This window comes from Budorcas taxicolor, chromosome 17, assembly GCF_023091745.1.
Source record: "Budorcas taxicolor isolate Tak-1 chromosome 17, Takin1.1, whole genome shotgun sequence".
Taxonomy (NCBI): domain Eukaryota; kingdom Metazoa; phylum Chordata; class Mammalia; order Artiodactyla; family Bovidae; genus Budorcas; species Budorcas taxicolor.
This window is the reverse complement of record NC_068926.1, coordinates 69,745,718-69,771,061: the sequence shown is the minus strand read 5'-3', so window position 1 is coordinate 69,771,061 and position 25,344 is coordinate 69,745,718. Positions and strand designations below refer to the sequence as shown.

Sequence of the window (25,344 nt, the reverse complement as noted above, 5' to 3'; positions counted from 1 at the left end):
GGCTTGTTGTACTTTTGAAATAGCATTTCAAATTACATTAACCCATTTAAGAGGCAATTATAATTTACTTGAATCTTTAGCCTGAGGGGAGGACAGAGAGCATTTTAGACTGAGATTCCCTTGCTTAGGTAGTTGTATAAAGTTGGTAAACTGTAGCTTGGTGGAGACAGAAATGTCCTCAGTTAGGAACTAGACTCCAAAGCCAGTTTGGACTTATCCCTGTAGAGCCGTAAACTGGCCTTCCTCCTTTTAGTGCACATGGTCTCCTGATTCCAAGACCTGCACTGTTCCTCTTTTGCCCATGTCAGCCTCATCACTGGAGGCGAAGGGCACCTTGGAAACTCTCGTTTAGCAGCCCTTTCCCCATTTAGGAGACTCTTCTATGGTGTTCGTGGTGTACTTGGACCCGGACCACTCTGAGGGACCACTTGCTGCTGTAGCTACGGCCGCTGCGGGGGGGTTCTTTTTTCCCTCGGATTGGTGACCTTAGTCTGTGGGGTTTCCTTCCCGTCAGCCAGGATGCCTGGCCGCAGCTGCGCCGTATCTCACTGTCCAGTGACTGCCCCTCCTCCCAGGCCCTTTGAGCAGGTGCAGGGGGAAACCAGGCGGCTCTCACTGCATGCCGTGTGGTCTCGCTCCTGGGGTGGGGGATCTTGGGTTGAATGAGGCTCAGACCTTTGATGTTTGAGAACCTGGGAAAGAAAAGCAAACTTTCCCGTTTCCCTTTCCCCTGCTGGCATTGCTAGGAGGAGAAGACCTTTTTGAACCTAGCTCCACAGTGATCCCACCTTCCAATCATACCCAAGTTGCTCCCCTCTGGTGGGTAACCGCCTAGTAATGGCAGCTCCTTCTTTTACAGAAAGGCGAGAGGACCTTCGAGGAGGATTTATGCTTTGTTTTTTGGATGATGGAGCGGGAATGGATCCAAGTAAGTGATGGGCTGATTGCTTCTTTTGGGGAGGATGTAACTAAGCGTTTTTATAAAATGCTTATTGTGTTAATTTGTTTTTCTGTTGCCTCACTCTTGTGACTAGAAGGGCGAGGGCAGTCTCTTGCAACATCTCAGGCTTAATTCCACTCACGGATTTGCCAGGTCTTGTCCTAATGTGGGAGATAGGATCTGAATGGCAGCCTTAAGTCCGTCAGTCTACCTGTCTGTTGACATTGGCTTGCGTAACATCCTGGAGCTGGAACTGTGGTGGCCTGCCCCGGCCGAGTTACCGCGTCGTGGTAATAGAACTAGGACCTCGTGATGGGGGTACTGACAGGCCAGGCGAGATTTCCTCCATTTGCCTCCCAGTTGTGAACTTCCTGGCAGAGGTTTTGAGTAGACAGACAGCCCCGCTTGGATTGATTTTTGAGAGCCTGGGAAAGAGAACACACTTTGCCCTTTCTCTCTCGCCTGCCACTTCAGGTGATGCTGCCAGCGTGATCCAGTTCGGGAAGTCGGCCAAGCGAACGCCTGAGTCCACCCAGATCGGGCAGTACGGGAACGGGTTAAAGTCGTAAGTATACCAGAAGCCCGTCACAGGACTCAACAAAATCAAGCGTTGCTCTGCTTGTCACTCCATCACCTTAATTCTGGAACAGGAGAACAGTCAGGAAGGGGTGATGGTTAGGGACTTAGCAACTGATGGCCAGAAACGTGAATTAAGCCAACTTTCAGTCTGCTTTACGCCACAGATGAAAGAGTGTGAATTTCCAGAACTGTCGAGGAAGGAGAATCTGTAGGCTTCTTTTAGCACTGTGTTCTGGAACGGTGCCTCCCCTCTGGTTGGAAATTCTCGTTTGTAGCTGTGATTGAGGATGCTCATGGTTTTGTGTGCTGGGGATGCATCTGAGATGGTGAGGGTCCCCCAGTGCAGCATTGTTTCCAGAGCACCTGTCATGCTTTGTGCCAGGCACTGGGGATCCAGGGTGAGAGAGAGACCCAAAGCCTCCCCAACATGGAGGGCCTGGTTGCTGCTCACATGTCCTGCCAGGCCCTGTAGCAGGAACTTACCTAATGTCTTCAGATCCCTTGAGACTTCTTTCTCAGCCCCTTGGTTCCCACTTGTTTGGCGTGTGGAATGTGTTGTTCTGGTTTTGAGTGAAGCCCCAAGAGAAAGGTTTCTATTTCTGAAATGCTCACTTCCAGCTGTACATACCTTTGGATGGAATAAGATTTATTGGGATTAGAGTTTGTGCAGATGGAGTTCTGAGTCATGGTTCTGGTCTTGCTGTGGAAACGTGTTGTGTTCAGCCGGGCAGCAGCATCAGTTGTGCAGCAGGCTCGGGCTTGTGCGGAAGAGAGACGATGCCTCCCCCGACAGCACAGACCTAATACCTGGAGTTCCCACTCGTCTCTAAGTGTCAGGCACTTAGCACGTGCTGGACACTGCTGAAAACTTCACCTGGGTGATTTAGTCCAGTCCTTACGCACGCCCTGTGAGGTGTAAGTACCGTGATTCTCAGCTTCAGATGCGAGAAGCAAGGTTTATCTGGATGAAGTGACTTGCCCAAAGGTGTGAAAACGCCCAGGTGTAGAGCTGAGGTGTGCACCACGTCTTTCTGATGGCAAGGCCGGAGCTGCTGTCTGCCTCGCTTCAGTCAGACGAACCAGGGTTCAGATGTGGCATCAGTCACTTACCCTTCTGAGGCTCAGTGTCCTCCTTTGTAACTTGGGGTGTAACACATGGGAGTGGGTTAAGAACTACGTGCTGTCGCTCAGGGCTGTGGGTGCCCTAGCCTGGTTTCTCACTTCTGATTTTCTCTCTCCTTCTTTAATCTTTCCATGCTAAATTTTTGGCCTGATTTGGTGGACCTGGGGTAGGGTCTGGGAACCTTTTTTTCCCCCGATGTGTTCCCTAGGTGATTCTGGTGTGGTCATCTAAGCTTCCAACCACTGATATGTCAGATGTAAGAAGCCCTGATTTCCCTTCTGATGGTAGGCAGCCTCCCCCTATGTGGTTCCTTCAGCTCTGTGGCTGCAGACAAGCCCTTTCACCTCTCTGAATGTCTGTTTCCTGCTGTAGAATATGGGTTTCTAATCTCTGACATTCTTCCTTGCTGAGCAAGTTTCAGGAGCAGATGAAATGTGAGTCTGAAAGTACTTAGAAGACCAGGAAGGAAAACACACAGAAGTTGGGAGTGTTGTCATCAGCATATTTTAGTCGAATGTGTTTTGGGGAGGAGTCATTGAGATGGGGCCATCTAGTGTTCAGACTGAATTCATTTTGAGATGAATTTAGAAATTGAGAGTTTCAGGAGGAAGTGATTTGTGGTGAGAAGAAGGCTAAGAAGCAGAGAAGTCGGCAGAGAAGTGGCATTTTTGAGTGGTTGCTATTTATTTCCCCTCCAAGGTCAGGATCAAAGATAGAGGGAAGAGGCACAAAAGTGAGGTTTTGCCAAATTAGGGCATGGGCAGGCTTTGACAGAAGGCAAGCTGCTGCTGCTGCTGCTAAAGTCACTTCAGTCGTGTCCGACTCTGTGTGACCCCATAGACGGCAGCCCACCAGGCTCCTCCGTCCCTGGGACTCTCCAGGCAAGAACACTGGAGCGGGCCGCATTTTGCCTCCAGTAGGCTTCAGGGAGGAGAAGGCAAAGGCACCCCACTCCAGTACTCTTGCCTGGAAAATCCCATAGACAGAGGAGCCTGGTAGGCTGCAGTCCGTGGGGTCGCTAAGAGTCGGACACGACTGAGCAACTTCACTTTCACTTTTCACTTTCATGCATTGGAGAGGGAAATGGCAACCCACTCCAGTGTTCTTGCCTGGAGAATCCCAAGGACAGAGGAACCTGGTAGGAGGGCGTCTGTGGGGTCGCACAGAGTCGGACACGACTGGAGTGACTTAGCAGCAGCAGCAGGGAGGCAGGAGGAGGACCGAGGGATTGTCTGGGGGAGGGAGCATTGCCAGCGCCTCAGAAAACCGAGAAGGAGAGACAGAACTTGGCAGCCCCCAGGGTGTCTCTGGATAGTGTCCTGGAGTTTTCCCGAATGTTTGGGGAAATGGGTCGTGGCACTCACTCATGTGCTTGGCATGCCAGCCCAGCTTGTGTTTGTACACAGAAGAGAGTAATAAGGCTTCCCACCACCATCACCGCCCTGGGGTCTTAGAGCACTAATGGGGTAACAGAAGCTGCTCAGGAGATAGGAACTGCGTGGCCATTGTTCGGTGGGCACCCCTCCGCCAGTGTTTCACGCTTTTACCCTGTTCCATATTGTTGGGAAAGGTGTGTCTTGCCTCCTCCTCAGAAGGATTAACTCGGCCAAGTTGAGGAAGGAGCAGTTGATTCCGTTCAGACTTCTGCCTTTTGGAAGGCAGCCTCGAGGCATATTTCTCAGAAACCACTCGGGTCCTACAGCAGGGACCTGTGGCTTAATAAGTAGACATAACAATTCAAGACCCAGGTTGGCTGTGGTTATAGGCCATGAGCCAGTGGTAGGCCGCCTTGAAACTCTTTAGCAATGATGGTTTGCCTGGTTAGCCCTGTATTCGGCTGAGCCTCGAGGTCACCCTGGTTTTTGGAGGACTTGTGAGCACAGGCATTGTGGGCTGTTCCTTTCTCCTGACAGTGCTGTCCTTAGACGAGTGGATGGGGGAGTTAGTGTCAGCGGAGCAAGGACAGGGTGAGAGCTGGATATGCTCAGCGTGGAAGTCGACGTGTTGAAGGTGTTACTGGAGTGAAGCCTGTGTGGCTGGGAGGTGCCCAGAGCACAGAAGCGACAGGCTGGCGCTGGTACTCGGTGGTGAGAGAGGAGAGAGCCTAGAGGGGTGGGGCCTTGTGGAGAAGGTGGTAAGGAGAGCTGGGCCCGTGAAGGGCAGGAGGAGGGGTGTCACAGGGGAGGAAGGGGCTTGAGGCTGTGGTGCTCAGCGGGGGGCCCTGGGCCCCAGGGACGCCTTCGGGGAAATCCTCCAAAGCAGTTCATCACATCCAGAGCAGGGATTTGCTCTTTTTTCAGTTGAGCTTTTGATTCCCTGGGAAAGTAATCCTTGTCTGCTTCCCTTTCAGGGGCTCGATGCGCATCGGAAAGGATTTCATCCTCTTCACCAAGAAGGAAGACACCATGACCTGCCTCTTCCTGTCACGCACCTTTCATGAGGAGGAAGGCATTGATGAGGTGGGTCCCCTCCTCACATTCCCAGGCACCATCCCATGTCTCCCGGTTCTGTCCAGGCTGTTCTCGCAGGTCACTTGTATGCTGGGCTTGTTGGGGTTTCAGGATTGCAGCCACACCCCCGGTTAGGGGATTCGTTGGATGCATTGGTTAAGGGGTTAAGGCAGGTGTCATCTCACAGCTTCAGGAACAGTTGTTCTAAGAATGAGGCTGCACGTGGCAGGAGCCAAGGAGTGCATTTCTCTCTCCCCTAGGCCTGCAGCTTCTCTCTCTGCTAGGCCTGCAGCTTGAGTTTGGCCCTGGGGTGTGGGGCGGGGGTGTCCCTCCAGTGAGCTGCTTCATCAAGGGGAGTGTTTGGGGCCTCCCCCACTACGGGTGGAGACCACAGCTGGTGATAATAATAGGAAGAGCGCTGTCTTTCCGGTGTGATGGTGATTTTGTGGCATGTGCCCTGAGTGCATTTTCTGTTCACCGTCGGTATCAGAGAGGCAGTCTGATTACCCGCAGGGGCCTGGGTGAAGCAAGTGAACACATGGAATTCAGTATAAGTTCTTTGGTAAGTGGCAGCTGACACTCAGCCCCAGCTGATTATTGTTATACTAAAAGGAAGGCCTAATAACTCTAGAGTATTCTGATTTTGAAACCTTTTGGTAATTAAAAACATACGTTACCCAGCTGATTCTGGGCCTGGTGGCTCAGATATCTGCAGAGCTGTCTGGTGAGGTCCACACCCGCTCACTGGAGGATCATGGAAAGCCTTGGCCTGCCCAGCCTCAGGCTGGACTCTCACCTCCTTTGCTGTGAGAAATGGAGGCGAGAGGTTGAGAACAGGGGCCGAGAGGGTCTGCAGAGAACATGTCTGTCAGGTAAGCAGGTGGATTTGGTCAGAGTTTCAGTGGCTCTCATCTATGTTGGCTGGCTGTGCTTAGACGGGCCCTGGCCTTGTTTAGATGTGAGGCTGAATTGCAGTAGATGAGCTCGTGTGAGCTCATGTGTGTTTTCTTGGTGAGCCAGAGGGCGTGTTTGCCTTTTCAGTGAATCAGGTGCCACAGCAGGAGAGCATTCTTGGGAAGGAGGGGCTGGAGGATGCAGCCCCTGCTGGGTTCTTCAGGTCTTTTCGTGAATGACTGTGGGTGGCAGGAGGAGGGGTGCACGTTAGTGGTCCTGGTCCTGAGAGTGGGTTCGGGGCTTGGCAGATGGTAGACGCCTCTGGAGAACAGAGAGGGCAAGTTGGACTTGATCCCCTGGCCTTGGGAAGTGTGTGAGACTATTAAAAGCAGCCACTAAAGGGAATCTAAGCAAGGGTGTGACAGTGTCAGATTCTCTTTGGAAAGATCAGTTTGGCTATTTGGTGGCTGGATTGGAAAGATCAGGGTACTGGTGTTGAGAGGCCGTGGCTGTCTGTAGCCTGGCGGGACTCCAGCAGGAGGTTGGATCAATAGGAGTGGTCGTCGTCTCTCGGGGCCTCATACTTGGTGGCCAGTCGATTGGAGAGGGGAAGGGGAAGGAGGAGGGCTCGTGTACGGCTGAGGCCCTGGTGTGCAGGGGAAACCAAGAGAGTGGCAACACGGAAAGAAAAGGAGCTTGTGTCCCCACGGCAGGCGATGCCAGAAGTGGTGAAGTGCCTGCAGGTGAAAGCGACGTGGTTGTCACCTGGGAAGGCTGGAAAGGATGGGAGGTGTGGCGAGAGGCACAGATTCAGAACACAAATGGAGCTCAATTCCCCTGGCCAAAAAGCTAGGTTGAAATTTTTTCCTTACTTGGTGCTAGAAGGTCACTGTTTTGGATTGTACCCTAGTGTGAACTCAGCCAAGATTTTAAAATAAGATCATTTTCAGCTGGGTAGGAATGTGTCCAAACCAGCCCCAGGGTTGGTTCTTAGAAACCAGTGAAGTGCCTCAGAACTCTTAACAGTTTATCACCACAGAGCTTGTTAAGACACAGAGTCCCCTTCTCCACAGGGTGGGCATCAGTTTTGACCCTGCTGGGGTGCCTGAACTTGTTCCCTCTGGAGAGGGAATCCCAGGCCACAGGGCTCCCCGGCAGCTGCGGGAGGTTCAGCTGATGCCTCTGGAGAAGTGGCATTTGCTGCAGGATTTCTGAAGAACGAGTAGGACTTTTCCCCCCTAGCTTTATTGAGGTGTAATTGACAAGAGTAGGATCTTTTAGATGACTTAGATGTAAGATTAAAGCTCATACATATGACAGGGCATATTAAAATCTGGGTATATGTAACTGGTATGTCATCATGGTCAACAAAAGAGTCCCAAATGCAGCACTTGGATGCAATCTCAAAAACAACAGAATGATCTCTGTTCGTTTCCAAGGCAAACCATTCAATATCACGGCAATCCAAGTCTGTGCCCCAACCGGTAATGCTGAAGAAGCTGAAGTTGAACGGTTCTATGAAGACCTATAAGACCTTTTAGAACTAACACCCAAAAAAGATGTCCTTTTCATTATAGGGGACTGGAATGCAAAAGTAGGAAATCAAGAAACACCTGGAGTAACAGGCAAATTTGGCCTTGGAATGTGGAATAAAGCAGGGCAAAGACTAAAGGAGTTTTGCCAAGAAAATGCACTGGTCATAGCAAACACCCTCTTCCAACAACACAAGAGAAGACTCTACACATGGATATCACCAGATGGTCAACACTGAAATCAGATTGATTATATTCTTTGCACCCAAAGATGGAGAAGCTCTATATAGTCAACAAAAACAAGACCAGGAGCTGACTGTGGCTCAGATCATGAACTCCTTATTACCAAATTCAGACTCAAATTGAAGAAAGTAGGGAAAACTGCTGGACCATTTAGGTATGACCTAAATCACATCCCTTATGATTATACAGTGGAAGTGAGAAATAGAGTTAAGATCTATTTCAGCTCTAAGCCTAGATAAGAGTGCATGATGAACTATGGACGGAGGTTCGTGACATTGTACAGGAGACAGGGATCAAGACCATTCCCATGGAAAAGAAATGCAAAAAAGCAAAATGGCTCTGGGGAGGCCTTACAAATAGCTGTGGAAAGAAGAGAAGTGAAAAGCAAAGGAGAAAAGGAAAGATATAAGAATCTGAATGTAGAGTTCCAAAGAATAGCAAGAAGAGATAAGAAAGCCGCCTTCAGCAATCAGTACAAAGAAATAGAGGAAAACAACAGAATGGGAAAGACTAGAGATCTCTTCAAGAAAATTAGAGATACCAAGGGAACATTTCATGCAAAGATGGGCTCGATAAAGGACAGAAATGGTATGGACCTAAAAGAAGCAGAAGATATTAAGAAGAGGTGGCAGGAATACACAGAAGAACTATACAAAAAAGATCTTCACGACCCGGATAATCACGATGGTGTGATCACTCATCTAGAGCCAGACATTTTGGAATGTGAAGTCAAGTGGGCCTTAGAAAGCATCACTACGAACAAAACTAGTGGAGGTGATGGAATTCCAGTGGAGCCATTTCAAATCCTGGAAGATGATGCTGTGAAAGTGCTGCACTCAATATGTCAGCAAATTTGGAAACGCAGCAGTGGCCACAGGACTGGAAAAGAGCAGTTTTCATTCCAATCCCAAAGAAAGGCAATGCCAAAGAATGCTCAAACTACCGCACAATTGCACTCATCTCACACACTAGTAAAGTAATGCTCAAAATTCTCCAAGCCAGGTTTCAGCAATACGAGAACTTCCTGATATTCAAGCTGGTTTTAGAAAAGGCAGAGGAACCAGAGATCAAATTGCCAATATCCGCTGGATCATGGAAAAAGCAAGAGAGTTCCAGAAAAAACATCTATTTCTGCTTTATTGACTATGCCAAAGCCTTTGACTGTGTGGATCACGATAAACTGTGGAAAATTCTGAGAGAGATGGGAATACCAGACCACCTGACCTGCCTCTTGAGAAATCTGTATGCAGGTCAGGAAGCAACAGTTAGAACTGGACATGGAACAACAGACTGGTTCCAAATAGGAAAAGGAGTACGTCAAGGCTGTATATTGTCACCCTGCTTGTTTAACTTATATGCAGAGTACGTCATGAGAAACGCTGGCTTGGAAGAAACAGAAGCTGGAATCAAGATTTCTGGGAGAAATATCAATAACCTCAGATATGCAGATGATACCACCCTTATGGCAGAAAGTGAAGAGGAACTAAAAAGCCTCTTCATGAAAGTGAAAGAGGAGAGCGAAAAAGTTGGCTTAAAGCTTAACATTCAGAAAACTAAGGTCATGGCATCCGGTCCCATCACTTCATGGGAAATAGATGGGGAAACGGTGTCAGACTTTATTTTTTTGGGCTCCAAAATCACTGCAGATGGTGATTGCAGCCATGAAATTAAAAGATGCTTACTCCTTGGAAGAGAAGTTATGACCAGCCTAGATAGCATATTCAAAAGCAGAGACATTACTTTGCCAACAAAGGTCCGTCTAGTCAAGGCTATGGTTTTTCCTGTGGTCATGTATGGATGTGAGAGTTGGACTGTGAAGAAAGCTGAGCGCCGAAGAATTGATGCTTTTGAAGTGTGGTGTTGGAGAAGACTCTTGAGAGTCCCTTGGACTGCAGGGAGATCCAACCAGTCCATTCTGAAGGAGATCAGTCCTGGGATTTCTTTGGAGGGAATGATGCTAAAGCTGAAACTCCAGTACTTTGGCCACCTCATGCGAAGAGCTGACTCATTGGAAAAGACTGTGATGCTGGGAGGGATTGAGGGCAGGAGGAGATGCTGGATGGCATCACGGACTTGATGGACTTGAGTCTGAGTGAACTCTGGGAGTTGGTGATGGGGTCGCAAAGAGTCGGACACAACTGAGCGACTGAACTGAACTGATATGTAACTGAATCACTTTGCTGCTGCTGCTGCTCCTAAGTCGCATCAGTCATGTCCGACTCTGTGCGACCCCATAGACGGAAGCTCACCAGGCTCCCCCGTCCCTGGGGTTCTCCAGGCAAGAACACTTGAGTGGGTTGCCATTTCCTTCTCCAACGCATGAAAGTGAAAAATGAAAGTGAAGTCGCTCAGTCGTGTCCGATTCTTTGCGACCCCATGGACTGCAGCCCACCAGGCTCTTCCGTCCATGGGATTTCCCAGGCAAGAGTACTGGAGTGGGGTGCCACTGCCTTCTCCGAATCACTTTGCTATACAGCAGCAATTAACACTGTAAATCATAAAGCATGTACTCACATAGCCACCGTCACAGACTGAGGCTGGAGGTCCCTGTGTGCCCCCACCCACCACATTCCTGACTTCACCTCCGAGGAAGCTGCTTTGGTGATGATCGCTTCCTTGTTTTATAATTTTGTCACCTGTGTATGCATTCTCGAATAGTAGTTTAGTTTCCTAGTTATGAATTTTCTATAAATGAACCCATACTGTAGGATTGTTTTTTTTTTTTAATTTAACAGAAGGATAATTGCTTTACAGAATTTTGTGGTTTTCTGTCATACATCAACAAGAATCAGCCATAGGTACACCCATGTCCCCTCCCTCCCGAGCCTCCCTCCCTAGGGTTTGTTTTTGATTCTGTATTCTGCTGCTTTCAAGTATTGTTGTGTTTGTGAGATCCATCCCTGTTGATGCTAGTAGCTGTAGGTGGTTCATTTTCATCACTGCCCAGAATTCCGTTCTATGAATACGCTATAGTTTAGCTTATCCATTCCGTGGTTATTTCTGGTTTTCTTACACATATGTCAGTAAGTATATACAGGAATTTCTCCTAGGGTAGATAACTGGGGTAGAATTGCTAAGTTGTAAGTTGTGTCTGTGTGTACCTTTGGATTCACTTCAGTTCAGTTGCTCAGTCGTGTCCGACTCTCTGTGACCCCATGGACTGCAGCGCGCCAGGCCTCCCTGTCCATCACCAGCTCCTAGAGTTTACTCAAATTCATGTCCATTGAGTCGGTGATGCCATCCAACCATCTCATCTTCTGTCGTCCCCTTCTCCTCCTGCCTTCAATCTTTCCCAGCATCAGGGTCTTTTCAAATGAGCTAGTTCTTCGCATGAAGTGGCCAGAGTATTGGAGTTTCACTAGATAGTTGGAAATATATTTTGCTTAGGGGAAAAAGTCGAATTATTACCAAATTGGGGGAGTGACCAAGGACATCCCAAGCAGGGAACTGCTCATGGAGAGGCCCCCGGGCCATCAACCAGCGTATGTACCCAGAGGACCTAGTAACTGAGGCTGAGCCTTGGGAAGGGGCAGAAGCTAGAGCCTCTGTCACCTGGCTGGGGACTCTGGGCCAATGTGGAGCCACTGTGGGAAAGGACAAGATGGATGTATATTTGGGGGGAAGGCTGTTCTGGGGCTTCCTTCAAAGCATCTGCTGTGCTTACTCCAAAGGTGATAGTCCCGTTGCCCACTTGGAACGCTCGGACCCGGGAACCTGTCACAGACAACGTGGAGAAGTTTGCCATCGAGACAGAACTCATCTACAAATATTCTCCCTTCCACAATGAAGAGGAGGTGATGACTCAGTTCATGAAGATTCTTGGGGACAGCGGTAAGGAAGCTTTGCACCTGCATCTCTAGCATCGGAGTGTGCCAGAGCCCTGAGTGGTGTGGGCTTGGCTGGGGTTGCCTGGCACAACCTTAGGAGGATTTCTGTTTCCTAGGAACGCTGGTAATCATCTTCAACCTCAAACTTATGGATAACGGAGAGCCAGAGCTGGACATAATCTCCAATCCAAGGGATATCCAGATGGCAGAGACTTCGCCGGAGGGCACGTGAGTGTGGCTGGGGAGGGAGGAAAGGGGAGGTGACCTGAGGGGGAGGGGGTGAGCATGTGCCTTGAATTCCCCAGCTTTAGAGCTGGTAAATCTGAGAATGCCTCGTCTTCCTGCCATAAGGCAGAAGGGATGAATAGGATGACAACGGCTCCTCAGCTAATCCAGATCCTTGCCCCAGCTCCTTAACTGAGGAAGAGACAGAGGCCTTAGAGGGGCACGGAATTGCCGAGTCTGTAGTGGGGACGTCGTGAGCACGTGCCCACACAGGGAAGGAGAAGCTGAGGTGGGAAGTGGCAAGGTGGAGAGCCTCAGGGGAGGCTGTGCAGCCAGCTCTGGAGTGGCCAGGAGTGGGGCGGGGACAGACACTCTGTTCCCGCACCTCAGGAAGCCAGAGCGCCGCTCCTTCCGTGCCTACGCTGCCGTGCTCTACATTGATCCCCGGATGCGGATCTTCATCCACGGGCACAAGGTGCAGACCAAGCGGCTCTCCTGCTGCCTGTACAAGCCCAGGTAGGGGCCTGCCCACCCGGGCCTGATTGCTCCCTCAGGCCTAGGATGGGGCCTGACCAAGTGTCTCTGGGGCACCACTGGAGTCGTGGTGGATGAGCGGCTGCCGGTGTTGACTGCATTTGGGCCTTTAAACTGCTTGCGATTTACTGTGGAGAAACTTGTTGGGTCCTGAGGGAGGGATGGAGCTGGCTGGGGGGGCTCGCTGAGTGTGCCTCCTGAGGTGGAGGGTGCTCAGCTGGGCACAGGGGGCTGTCTCAGTCAGTACAGGGAGGTTGCTTTTCTGAGATGGAGCAGGAGGCAGAGGGCAAGTGGAGTAGGGAATTGAGTCTTTTTGCTAAAAGAAACCTGGCTTTGACTCATGGGTTGGGCAACCAGGACCCTTGCTGCCCTGGATCCCTGGTAATTGGGCCCTGAGGTTACCCACCTGTCCCCCAGGATGTACAAGTACACATCAAGCCGGTTCAAGACCCGCGCGGAGCAGGAGGTGAAGAAAGCTGAGCACGTGGCAAGGATTGGTAATGAACCCCTGGGCAGGAGGGTTGGCAGGATTGTCTGGGGACTTACTTGTGGCAAAAGCGGGATCCAGGCAAAAGCTCCATCCAGCACCCAGGGGTGGGCTGTCCTGAACCTCTGCTCCGGCTCCTCTTGCACCCTCCCTCCGCGTTCCAGTCGCCTCAGCAGTTTTTCTCCCCAGGCTACTCCTTCACTCCTGCACTTACCTAAAGCAGTACTAACTCCTGAGCTCATCTGCCCAAAGTGAAGAATCCCATGCTGGCCTCTGGCGCACATACTCATGAAATTGGTTTTCTTGACTCCAGGGCGAAAATCTCAAGGTCTCTCATGCTGGCAGAGCTTCTTGGCCGCATGCAGAGAGTGATTTGCTGAGGACCTTGGAAACTTGCAGCTCCTACTGAGGGTTTAATTTTTGCTGCCTCAGGCAGTTTTTTATTTGTCGGATTTATTTGTAGAGTTGGGAAAACGTGTCTGTTTTCCTCGCAGCCTCCTTGACTTTCCAGGCAAGTCTGCGCTCCAGCACTCCTGTGTTCCTGGACAGTGTTGAACATCTTGTCCCTTGGGGCCTGCACACTAAGGGGGAATTGACTGAGAGTTTTGACCTTTTGCGTCCTTATCATGGTTTCTTCTGGATTTCAGCTGAAGAGAAGGCACGGGAGGCAGAGAGCAAAGCTCGGACGTTGGAAGTGCGCCTGGGCGGAGACCTCACGCGGGACTCCAGGGTGAGACTCAGCGTTGCTGACCTGGCTCCATGTCCTGTCAATCACGAACCCTTGCGTTAAAGCTGTAAAATGGGATATGTTGATGTTTCTATAATCACTGTTGGCACACTCATGGCACCTCGCCAAACGAGGAGGACACTGTTATAGTATCCTCAGTTCATAGAAGGAAACGGAAGAAGGTCAGTTGCCCAGGTCACACACAGTAGTAATGGTCGAAGCAGTCTCTGCCCCTTCTCTGCCATATGCGCCTCTGTAGACTGTGGCTTTGGTTGGGGTTGTTTCTTTAATGTCAGCAAGTCTAGTCACATGAAGCCGAGCTTTTGAACTTGTCCCTAGTGAGGGCCCTTTTTTGCAGAAAGCTAAATTTCCAGGTCTGATCTTGGTGTCCACATGATTCAAAGTGAGCAGTTCAGGCCTGTTGTTGTGGCATTCCCAGCTGTGGCCCAGAGGCCTTCCTCTCCTTATCTGGTGCTGGCATGTGTCTCCAGGTGATGTTGCGACAGGTCCAGAACACAGCCATTACCCTGCGCAGGGAAGCCGATGTCAAGAAGCGGATCAAGGAAGCCAAGCAGCGGTGAGTGCCCGGCTGCCCGCGGGTCTGGTATAACCATGTACTTTTGTGTGGATGATTGACAAAGAGCTCGAGGACTCCCTCCCCACCCTGCTCGGTTGCCTTCTGTCACACATGGTTCCCTTGAGAAAGCCTTTAATGCTGTGATTCCGAGGAGGGCTTCCTGGCTCAGCTCCCTCCTGAGCCAGGACTCAGCGGGCAGAACCAGCACCGTGCGTGGAGCACCAGCCTGTCCTCACGGGCACTGTCTCGCCTTCCCTCCCCTTCCCTCTCTCACCTCTGCTCTCTTCCCACCTTCCCTGTCCTTGCCCTCTTCTTTTCCTTTTTCCTTTTTCTTTTCATTGAAAGCATGGATGAAGTGCTCATCATATACAGCTTGTAAAATATAGACTGTGTAAGAAATACAGTTGTAAAGTTCCTTATACGTCTCCCACTTGGTGATCCCGACTCTTAATTTTTATCCCTGGTTACAGATACAGAATAATGCTGTAGGTTGAGTTTGTTCCTTTTCATCTAAACTGGGCATTTGTCATGCTCATCGCATGATTTCCGTGTCTGCCTGCGCGTCTGGAGCCTCTGCAGGCTCTGGATGTGAGTCCTGCTTGCTTCTTGACCTCTTCACCACAGGCCTAGGTGTCCAGTTTCTGTCTTGTGAGTCCGTCCACTGGTTGTCTATCTGCTTTTCAGTTCCCATGATTTTGTTAACATCCCACGAGAGATGTTTGTTCTGTCACATGTTCATTGCTCTTGTGAGTTTTTGTCTCTTTAAAGTTAATCACTGTCACATTGGTGGAGTGTTTACGCAGACTGTAGTGAAAGTGTTAGTCGTTCAGTTGTGTCTGACTCTCTGTGATCCCGTGAACGGTAGCTCACCAGGCTTCTCTGTCCATGGAATTCTCCAGGCAAGAATACTGGAGTGGGTTGCCATTCCCTTCTCCAGGGGATCTTCCCAACCCCGAAGATTGAGGATTGAACCTGAGTCTCCTACATTGCAGGCGGATTCTGTCTGCAGATTACCTTGTGTTTATTCCAAAGTACAGCTATCTTTGCAGAGATTTGCAGCAGCTTCACAGAATCTACTTCATTCTTAAATCCATTCCTGTTTGATACCAAAAGCCAAAGTCATTTGCTTTTAATTAGGGGGAACTAAGAGTGACTGCAGAGTGCGTATCCTTATTGAGTCTTAACAGGCTGCACGTTGAATGCAAAGGGAAAACTTCTGAGTGTCTCGAGTTTCAGCTTAATTGTAAACACTGAGGTGGTGTGTTAAGGGGTTGATGTGCTTCAGTCTATCTTTCGCCTTCTCAGAGCACTTAAGGAACCCAAGGAGCTGAACTTTGTTTTTGGGGTCAACATTGAGCACCGGAGCCTGGATGGAATGTTCATCTACAACTGTAGCCGCCTGATCAAGATGTACGAGAAAGTGGGCCCACAGCTGGAAGGTGGCATGTGAGTGCTGCCGGGGCAGGCTCCGCTGTGGACAGGTGGTGGGTGGGCTTTGGCCAGTGGCTGAGCATGGTGCCTCCCTCCGTCTCCTGCAGGGCGTGCGGCGGGGTTGTCGGAGTCGTCGATGTGCCCTACCTGGTCCTGGAGCCCACACACAACAAGCAGGACTTTGCGGACGCCAAGGAGTACCGGCACCTCCTGCGGGCCATGGGGGAGCACCTGGCGCAGTACTGGAAGGACATCGCCATTGGTAGCGCCGCGCCCCCCCGCCCCCCGCCCCCCGCCAGCCGGGGCCCTCCCCGTCCGGGGGCCTGACGCCTCACTTGACTCCTCACTCGACAACTGGCTGTTTGCCTTCCAGCCCAGCGGGGAATCATCAAGTTCTGGGATGAGTTTGGCTACCTCTCTGCCAACTGGAACCAGCCCCCATCCAGTGACCTGCGCTACAAACGGCGGCGATCCATGGAGATCCCGACCACCATCCAGTGTGGTGAGCTGGGTGTCACGCAGCCCCTCTCCCCGGCTCCTCTCAGTCGTGGCCCCGTGCTGGTCTCCACACTGTGCTGACAGGGACTTCTGTCTCCCCGGGTATATCAGTCTGTCTGGTGATGGCCCTGGGAACTCAGTCTTGGGACTGTGCCTTGCCCATGTGTCCCTCTGAATGAGGCAGGCAGTCATCTAACCCAGTTTGATACCACATGGGTAGAAGTGTGAGTGATGACTGAGCCACGATCCTGCTGGAAGTGGGAGAGGGCTGGGGCCGCTGAGGGTGTATGAATAAAGTTTCCATCCTTGCTGCAATCACTGTCCCTGGGAAGAGTGACTGTTGTGTTAGGAAGGCAGTGGTGGAGCCAGGTTGAGGATCTTTGCATGGACAGTCAGGGGCATCTCTGCCTTGGGCCTGGCTGGGAGGAGCCTGACTGTTATCGGTGGGCATGGCTGACACTTGGGGGTGTTTTTTGTGTCACAGATCTGTGTCTGAAGTGGCGGACACTCCCCTTTCAGCTGAATTCTGTGGAGAGAGATGACCCTGACACTTGGGTTTGCTCCATGAACCCTGATCCTGAGCAGGACCGGTGAGTGCTTTTTCTAACGAGTTTTTGGGCATCCCCCCGCACCCCCTGAGCTTCCTCCACCCTTCCACTGTGCTTCTTGAGGTCACTGCTCTGTCCTTACATCTCTGTCTTGCCGTGCATACTAAGTGCCTGGAAATAGAAACAGAAGCGTGTCCTGCAGTGAGTATTAATTCTGTGCATTTGGGAGGTCTGAGGTTGCTCTGATGAGAAAGAGCACGGGCTGGCTGAGGAGGAAGGACCCTGCCCTACCTGGAACCGTCTTGCCATGCCTGCTCTAGCACTTTCTCTCCACAGGTGTGAGGCTTCAGAGCAGAAGCAGAAGTTTCCCTTGGGGACATTGAAAAAGGACCTGAAGACACAGGAAGAGAAGCAGAAGCAACTGACAGAAAAAATTCGCCAGCAGCAGGAGAAGCTGGAGGCCCTACAAGTGAGTGGGCAGTGGGCAGATGGGCAGATGGGCAGGGCCTCTCAGTAGCTCCTCTGTCCCCTCAGGCTAGTTTCACTCTCCTTTTGAACCCATAAGCACTTCCCGAGCTTCCCAAGACCCCCTTCTCCTATGCCTTGATTATTCTGAAAAAAAATTGTATAGGACAAAGAGGTCCAATTCATTTGGGATGTTTTGAAACTTCAGGAAATATCCTATTTTAGAGGTAACCATTAACTTCATATCCAGCTTTTTATGACCACTAGCATAAATACATGTATTTTTTATTAGAAATATGGAGATCATGACTTTTGTGTCAAATCACATAGCCATACTTTTTTTTTTTTTTAATGCCTAATTATTTTTTTAGGATAGTTTTCCAGAAGTGAATTTGAAAGAGTAAAAGGATTTTAAAAATTCTGTGGATTTATTTCCAAGGTATCTTCCAGAAGATGTATTATATCTTAGGTTTTCTTTTTTACAAGTACTTTTTAAATGTTTTTGAAAATTTGAAAAAAGATATACATCTTACAATTTGAATTTCATATTTCTAAAACTGAACCATTTTTTTCATGTTTTCCTTTTCAAAACTGCTTATTGTTTTTTCCTTAATTGATTAGTCAGGGTTTTTAAGATACTTGTGTGGCCTCAACCTTTTATCATGTTTATTACAAAAGCATTTTCCTTTCTGGCTTCTGGTCAGGCAGGTGCTCTCATCGTATTGTGTGTGTTCCTCCGTCTGCCGAATCCCATGGGTCCTTTCTGGCTTTGTCCATCAGGGATCTCCCATCTTTTTTGACTTGTTTTGTAGGAATTTAGTCCATTGATACTTTTCCCCAGTCTCTCGATTGCTGGAATAATCATGTAGAATCCTGTAATTTGCTGGTGGTTTACTCTCTGTGAGTTTCTGTCTTCTCAGTGAGAATGGAAGGCTTATAAGAGTAGGACCGTGGTCCAGACGGTCTTTATTTGCCCGCTGTCCCAGATAGAGAGGGCTCCAAAAAGAATTGACTTCCAAGCACCAGACAACCTCCTCATCCTGTTTACCCTGCAGAAAACCACACCCATTCGCTCCCAGGCTGACCTGAAGAAACTGCCTTTGGAAGTGACCACCAGACCTTCCTCTGAGGTGAAGCCCTGGGGTGGTGGGGGCTCTTCTTGGGTGTCTCATGCTGGGATTGGTATTCTCACTCTCTGCCTCTTTCAGGAACCTGCACGTAGACCTCAGCGCCCTCGGTCACCTCCTTTACCTGCTGTGATCAAGAATGCCCCAAGCAGACCCCCTTCCCTGCAAGCTCCCAGGCCAGCCAGCCAGCCCAGGAAGGCTCCTGTCATCAGTAACGCCCCAAAGCCTGCTGCCCCGGCCGCCCGGGAGGAGGCCAGCACTTCCCGGCTGCTCCAGCCTCCCGAGGCACCCCGGAAGCCTGCCAACGCTCTGGTCAGGCCTGCGTCCCGGCCCACCCCAGCGGTACAGCCACCGTTACCATCTCCCCAGTCCAACTCCAGGAGCCCTCGGGAGGTCCCTTCCCCCCGAGCTCTGAAGACTCCAGTGGTCAAGAAGCCAGAGCTGCCCACTAAACTCTCCCCGGTGAGCTGCTGCGACCCCCCCAGCGCCGCCCACAGTGGTACAGGGATGGAGGGGCAGTGTTGGTTGCATGGGGGCGGTCCTTGGTGGAAATCTGGCTTCCCTGTTGCCCCTGCAAAGGAGAGGGATGTGAAGGCACTGGGTGGGGGGCACAGAGCTTGTTGGTCCCCTGTCCAGGAAGTTCTCTGGTACCCCTCCGAGGTTTGGCACCCCACAGACTCGAGCCACCTCTACTGGCTTCTCCTGCTGTGGGCAGAGGGTGGCACAGCAGTGCTGGGTGTGGCTCCGTGAGGTGTGGACGAGAGGCCCCTGCTTTGAGCGGAGGTCCTCGCGGGTGTTGGGCCTGGGGGTTGCCATGCCCCCGCAGTGTTGGGTGCCCAGCTCTGGTGGGCACGGAGACCCGCAGGCCCCTCTCTGAGTGGCTCCTTTAGGCCGCATGGGCTCTCCCAGCGCCTGAGGGGCTGAAAGAGTCCCTGACACCCCTGCTGCTTTTGCCGCAGGCCACTCCCAGTCGGAAGCGGAGCCTCGGGGTCTCTGATGAGGAAGACGCAGAGGAAGAGGCTGAGAAGAGGAAGGAGAGGTCCAAGCGGGGCAAGTTGGCTGTGAAGGAGGAGAAGAAGGACTTGAGTGAGGTAGGTCCTCAGCCTCCTACCCGTCTCTGCAGCCTGACACGAGCTGACCAGAAGCCCAGGCCCTCTCTGAGGGACTCACAGTCATACTCCCGACTAGAAGCCCAGTGCCTGGGGAGGGTCTTGAGATGGACTCCGCCTCTGCTCGCAGGCCTGAGCTGACGGCCACGCAGATCTGTGCCACTCTGCCCCTTGCCTCCTCTGGTTCATCGAGGTTTTTGGAGGCAGGTGTGTAGATACTGAGATAGTGGTTGAGAGAGGGGCTCTCCATGAAGCTCGGGCATTTAAAAGGCTGCCTGAGGTGGCATGCGATGACCCCGGGCAGACGGTCTGCTCTGCAGGGGCACTGGCGGAGTCTCTAACAGACTGTCCTTGCAGCTCTCAGACAGCTCTGGGGAAGAGGACTCGGCTGACTTCAAGAGTGCTCAGAGAGGTAAGTTTAGGAGATGCCTGGAGCCTCCGGGGCAGTGGGAAAGGGTCCCTTGGTCAGCGGCACCTCATTGCGAAGGCTCTTGGAGGCTTTCTTGGCTCTGGGTGCTCATTCAACAGTGGTTTCAAGTATTAATTCGGAGAAGCCTTCTGAGGAGAGCACAGCCTCATGTTTATTTTTAGCGTCAGTTCCTTGGTGTTTGCCTCTGGCCGTCACTCATCCTGCTGCTCTGCGGCACCCTCACTGGGGGGAAGGGGGGAAGGCGGCCAGAGTGGTTGGGCTCCACGTCCCTGGCGTAGTGGGATCAAGCTTCTCGGGGTTCTTGTCCCTGTGAGCCTGGGTGGCCCTGGCTGGGTGGGGGGCTCTAGTGCTTCCACTTTTCTGACTCCAGCCCTGCTCCCACTCTCAGATAAGGGGCTGCACGTGGAGGTGCGTGTGAATAGGGAGTGGTACACAGGCCGTGTCACAGCTGTGGAGGTGGGCAAGAATGCGGTGCGGTGGAAGGTGAAATTTGACTATGTGCCCACGGACACAACACCAAGAGACCGCTGGTAACACCCCTTCCAGGAAGATGGGTTGACAGTTGGCCAGGGCAGGGGCAGGCAGCCCGCCTGGGAGCCTGGAACTTGTGTGACGAACACTGGGTTCTCCCTAGGGTGGAGAAAGGCAGCGACGATGTGCGGTTGATGAAGCCCCCGTCCCCAGAGTATCAGAGCCCAGACACACGCCAGGAGGGCAGAGAAGAGGCAGCGGCGGCCCCGGCGGGGGGTTCGGTGGCCCAGCAAGCTGTAGCCTCGGTGGAGCCCTCCACCTCTGACTGCATCCCTATCGAGCCTGACACCACCGCCCCCAGCACCAACCACGAGACCATTGACCTCCTCGTCCAGATTCTTCGGTGTGTCATTGTCCTGCTCCGGCACCAGTGGTGGCTCCCCACCACCTCTGTGCCATTCTGATTTCCTGTCCCACCTTCCTTCTTGTTCAGGAATTGTTTACGGTACTTCCTGCCTCCGAGTTTCCCCATCTCTAAGAAGGAGCTGAGTGCTATGAACTCAGATGAGCTGATATCGTTTCCTCTGGTGAGTCTGCCCACCCACCTTGGTGCTTCTTGTGACTGCCAGGCCTGTTGTGTGCTCCATAAAGTCTGTCAGAGAGAAAAGCATGGAGTTTTATCTCCATTCCACTTCAAGGAAATGAGGCTAGGAGTTGAAGATACCCAGGCTCAGAGAGGTTAACAGCCTGCTGTGATAGAGCCAAGATTTGAGCCCAGGACACTTTGAGAGGACAAGGGTCTTGCTCTCCAGGGTGACGAGTTCCCAGGGTTCCCAGGCAGCTGCTCCACCTCAGTGCTCGCCCTCGTTTAGGCTGCAGGCGTCCTCTGCAGGTCCTCGGAACAAACTGCTGATAGGCCAGCTGGGTTGGCCTGCCATCCTCTTGTCAGCTTTGTTGCTTTTGGCTTCAGGCTGTTGCCAAAACGAGCAAAGCCTGGGTGCAGTGGGATTTCTACAGTGAGCATGACCCAGGCCAAGGCATGGTCAGCAGGAGTGTCTGAGCCTGAAATAGTCCTTCGGCTCACGCTTGTGAAAGGAGGTGCCACTAATGCACCAACTTAATAGCCTCCTGAGAGAAATGCCTAAAATAACTCAAACTTTTAATTCTTTCACGTTCGGGACACACCAAAACTGTAATGTTCACTGTGTCTGTGTCAGTTTGTAAATGACCATCCTACTTCTCATCATGCTGCGAAAGAGCTCCATGAAACCCTCAGGTGCCCTGCAAATACTAGATTCAAATATGTACTTTAAAAGTACCATAACTGCATGTGAATCTGTAATGGGTTAAAAGTGAAAAAATGCAAAAAACATACAGGAATCATAGTTAGGCTCATGACATTGTATGTTAAATTTCAATGCTCTTGGCACCTGCTTGAACATTTATTTTGAGCTGCCAAGTGGTAATTATTTTCTGTGCAGAACTTGAAGTTTCTGTTGCCATCTTGGTTTACTAGTATTCTAGATTGTAAATAAATCATTCTAACACATTTTAAAAACAGCAATGAGGAGTCACTCAGTGCTGGGTAGCTCATAGGTCGTCACAGAAGTAAGTAAATGCTATAGTTGGTGAGACTGTGGTGATCAGCCACTGCTGGTTCTAAGTTTGTGTTCATCAAAATGGCCCTTTCATTCTCACTCGTGATTCATGAGTAAATCCTAATAACTTTGAAAATAAACTAAACATAAAGAGATACACCCAAATTGTTTTTCATATTGAGATACCATGTAACTTTCACTCAAAACAAGTGTTCTGCTACTTAAAAAAGCTAGAGAAGCAAGCTGCTAGAGATGCCCCACTGCTGGGGTTTCAGGTGCTTGGAGAAGATGGTGAAAAGTTCTATGCTGTGTAAATACACGACACAAACATGAGGCTGTCTGCTATTGGTAGGAGCGCGACACATACTTGTTGGCTGTGACCTGGATGTGGGTCGCTCGTTAGTGCTGTTGTCGAGTTAAAAGGAGAATGGTTGAGGATCATGCCTCATGTTTACTCACGGCTTGCAGTTTGCAGAGCTCTTTGCCAACTGCTTTCTGTGTGTGAGCCCGTCTCCACCCTCGAGGCAGCCCTGTGTGGTTGGCCTCAAGGTCTTTCCTCTCTGGAGCTGCAGGGCCACTGGCTCCTGGGTTTGATATCCATTCAGACCGAGCTTCCTGGTGCCGAGCCAGCTGGGGACACCAGTGCCTGTCTGGAAGGGCCCTGGGGACCCTTGTGAGCCCACGCACTTACCGCTGGCTTCTCTTCCAACAGAAAGAGTACTTCAAGCAGTATGAAGTCGGGCTCCAGAACCTGTGCCATTCCTACCAGAGCCGTGCCGACTCGCGGGCCAAGGCTTCTGAGGAGAGCCTGCGCACCTCCGAGAGAAAGCTGCGTGAGACCGAGGAGAAGCTGCAGAAGCTGAGGACCAACATCGTGGCACTCCTGCAAAAGGTGCAGGAGGTGAGCCAGGCCACCCTCTCATTGCAGCGGACCACCTGGTGTCTCGGGGGCGGGGGGGGGGGCCTGGGTACCTCGTGCTCCCTTCTCCCCACTCACAGGAATGTGTGGTTCCAACCCTGGCGGCACAGCATCCTGACCAGGCGGGCTGGAGGTGGTGCGGCTGCTGGGCCTCGTCCCAGCCACACCCACGGTATCAGACTTTTGCCCTTGTTTAGACACGGTGACCTGCAACCTGGTTTGAGACACCTCGGAGTCATGAAACAAAGACATTCTTGGTTTTCCAGATGACGCCTGGGTGGGAGTGGGTAGCCCACAAGCGGGGAATGTCCTGTGGTCTCAGCCCTTCTTCTGGGCAGGAATCTGGGGATCCCTGTCCTGTGACCCCTGGTGACCAACAGGGGCCGTGCTCTCGGACCACAGCAGGGGAGGAGACAGAACTGTTGATGGTGGGAAGTGCCACAAAAAAAAACAGGAGAGCGTGACAGGAAGCTGCTGTACTAGAGTGTCAGGAGAGCCTCTGAGGAGGAGGTTGGGCCCAAGGCAGAGCCAAACGTGCTGGGGGGGTGTGAGCTGCAGGCAGAGAAGAGCAGGGCCCACGGCAGGGCCCTGGGCCAGGTGGGAGGTCCCTGGACCTTGTGGTGCTGAGACGTGTGCAGCCTAAGACACTTACTTTGGTTGGTTGTAGGAGAGGACGAGGTTAGAGTCCAGGACTCCACTGAGGAGGTTCCCAGTTATCTGGGTGAGAGATTCTGGAGGCCTGAGCCTTGGATGGTGCCAGTGAGGAGGGAAAGAACCGTCTGGGGGAGGACAGGGAACAAGGGCAACTGTTCGAGTCTGAGTCCCTGAGTAGAGGGAAGGGGGCACCTGTACTGAGACGGGAACAACCCGGGGTGGGTGGTGGGACCGAGCCGTTGGATGTATTGAGTCTAAGAGTGAGGCTGGGGCAGGCGGGACCTGGGTGGGGGAGGTGGGCAGGAGTGGGAGGACGGGGAGGGGATGGATGATTAAGGGTGGCCCAACAGGGTGGAGGGGGGAAGAGTAGAGGGCATGGCCTGGGCTGCAAGAAGGCTGGGGAGGCGGGCCTCCCACCACCCTGTGAGCCCTGGCTGACCCTGCCCTGCTCTGTTCCAGGACTTAGACATTAACACAGACGACGAGCTGGATGCCTACATCGAGGACCTGATCACCAAGGGGGACTAGGGCCCGGAGCCAGAGATCAGCTCCTCTGCCCCTCAAGGCAGAGCTCCTGAGGGTGGCGTTTCATTTATGGGTTGATGGACTTACCTTGGTTTGACTCACGGGATATCTGTGCTTTTGGTGGGAGAGAGACTGATTCTTTGACTCTTCCACCCTAAGTTGATAAATATTTATTTTTTGAAAGAAACAACATGCTGTGCCTGCTGTGAGACCATACGTTTTTTTTGGTGACTCTTGGGCAAAGGACAGAACCAGGATGCCAAGTCTTGAGTTGCTTCTCTCGGCTCCTGGCTTCTCAAGATGTGGTGAATTCCAGCACCGTGTGGAAGTTGGAGGGGCTCCAGGGGCAGGGCTGGGGGGCAGACAGGACCCTTCCCAGGCTGGTGCTCCCCCAGGAGCTCCAATCCAGGGGATCTCCATGGGGCTGCCATCAGCAGGCGGCTTGGCGCTGAGGAGCTCCGTGCCTCAGGTCAGGGAGGTGAGTGGTGGTCTGAGCGGCCAGTCTTCTTGGCTGTGGCACTGTCAGTCAGCTCGGGGGAGAAAGATCCTCCTGTTCAGCTTCCCTATCCACCACCTAAATTCTCCCTGCTGGATATTTCCTTAGCTAGCAGTAGATGGTGAGGTTTCCTGCCACAAAAACTCGAGTCCAGGTTAAGGCGTGGACAGATCTGACTGGGCAGACTGCTGACCTGGGTAGCACATCGTTTGCATTCCAGAGGAGTCCCCTTAGGAGTCCTGTGCGTGAGGAGCGCCGTGCTGGTCTGGTGGTGGCCTCGGCCGCCACTGTGGCAGGGTCCTGGGGAGGGCTGCTGCTCTTCCTGCTTCCCCTCTGTTCACCCTACCACGCCCTGTCAGGGTCTCCGGTTTGGGGCAGATGGGAAGAGGGGGTCACCGAGCCCCTGGGCACGCCATGCCTTCCTCTGCCTGGTCACAGCCTCATACTGCTGTGGTCCTCAAACAACTCAGGGTCAAAGACCAAGGCCAGAGTCGCTGAGTTTTCTGTAATGGCCGTTGGAAAAGTTCTGGTTCGATTTCCCCCAACTCACTCCTTATCCCCTTTTATTTGGGGACTTTGGGTTTTCTGAAGGCACAAGAACCATGATCTTGCCCCACTGGCCCGCAATTCTGACACCTCAGTGTGTTTCCAGCGTCTGCCCACCTCTGCTCAGCAGGGGCCATGTGCCGCCCTGTGAAGACTGCAGGAGACGGGGAAGCGATGGCGAGGGAGGCAGGCCACAGGGGAGTTAAGGTCTCTGCCCACTTGTGCACGTGCCGGAAGTGCCTATGATGTGTGGGCATGGGACTTCTCAAAACCACACCCCTGGGCAAGGGCTGTTCCAGAGAAATACCAGGGAGGCCCTGACCTCTTCCTCGGAAGATTCTCCCAGAGTCTTGGGGTTTTTTGAGCTGGTAGTTCCTATCCTGTCCGGC

At 51.9% G+C, this 25,344-nt stretch overlaps 1 protein-coding gene across 7 annotated transcripts in view; it reads left to right on the top strand.

Annotated features, from left to right (window-relative positions):
• The window catches only part of MORC2 (MORC family CW-type zinc finger 2), a 41,618-nt gene extending 17,513 nt beyond the window's left edge, over positions 1 to 24,105 (top strand). For 2 of the 7 annotated variants that reach the window (XM_052654606.1, XM_052654600.1), the window contains 24 exons: positions 860 to 928; positions 1,415 to 1,505; positions 4,993 to 5,101; positions 11,433 to 11,592; positions 11,705 to 11,816; positions 12,204 to 12,329; positions 12,765 to 12,844; positions 13,482 to 13,564; positions 14,053 to 14,138; positions 15,444 to 15,584; positions 15,677 to 15,831; positions 15,943 to 16,071; positions 16,552 to 16,657; positions 16,952 to 17,084; positions 18,136 to 18,210; positions 18,289 to 18,669; positions 19,167 to 19,298; positions 19,674 to 19,728; positions 20,135 to 20,276; positions 20,381 to 20,620; positions 20,711 to 20,804; positions 22,528 to 22,716; positions 23,402 to 23,455; positions 23,848 to 24,105. In XM_052654606.1, the coding sequence (XP_052510566.1) occupies positions 889 to 928; positions 1,415 to 1,505; positions 4,993 to 5,101; positions 11,433 to 11,592; positions 11,705 to 11,816; positions 12,204 to 12,329; positions 12,765 to 12,844; positions 13,482 to 13,564; positions 14,053 to 14,138; positions 15,444 to 15,584; positions 15,677 to 15,831; positions 15,943 to 16,071; positions 16,552 to 16,657; positions 16,952 to 17,084; positions 18,136 to 18,210; positions 18,289 to 18,669; positions 19,167 to 19,298; positions 19,674 to 19,728; positions 20,135 to 20,276; positions 20,381 to 20,620; positions 20,711 to 20,804; positions 22,528 to 22,716; positions 23,402 to 23,455; positions 23,848 to 23,916 (2,982 nt within the window). In that variant the 5' untranslated portion in view covers positions 860 to 888 and the 3' untranslated portion in view covers positions 23,917 to 24,105. Of the gene's footprint in view, positions 1 to 859; positions 929 to 1,414; positions 1,506 to 4,992; positions 5,102 to 11,432; positions 11,593 to 11,704; positions 11,817 to 12,203; positions 12,330 to 12,764; positions 12,845 to 13,481; positions 13,565 to 14,052; positions 14,139 to 15,443; positions 15,585 to 15,676; positions 15,832 to 15,942; positions 16,072 to 16,551; positions 16,658 to 16,951; positions 17,085 to 18,135; positions 18,211 to 18,288; positions 18,670 to 19,166; positions 19,299 to 19,673; positions 19,729 to 20,134; positions 20,277 to 20,380; positions 20,621 to 20,710; positions 20,805 to 22,527; positions 22,717 to 22,814; positions 22,907 to 23,401; positions 23,456 to 23,847 lie in introns of all 7 variants that reach the window. The other 5 variants (XM_052654602.1, XM_052654601.1, XM_052654603.1 and 2 more) reach the window with 5 other exon arrangements.
• The last annotated feature ends 1,239 nt before the right edge of the window (positions 24,106 to 25,344 follow it).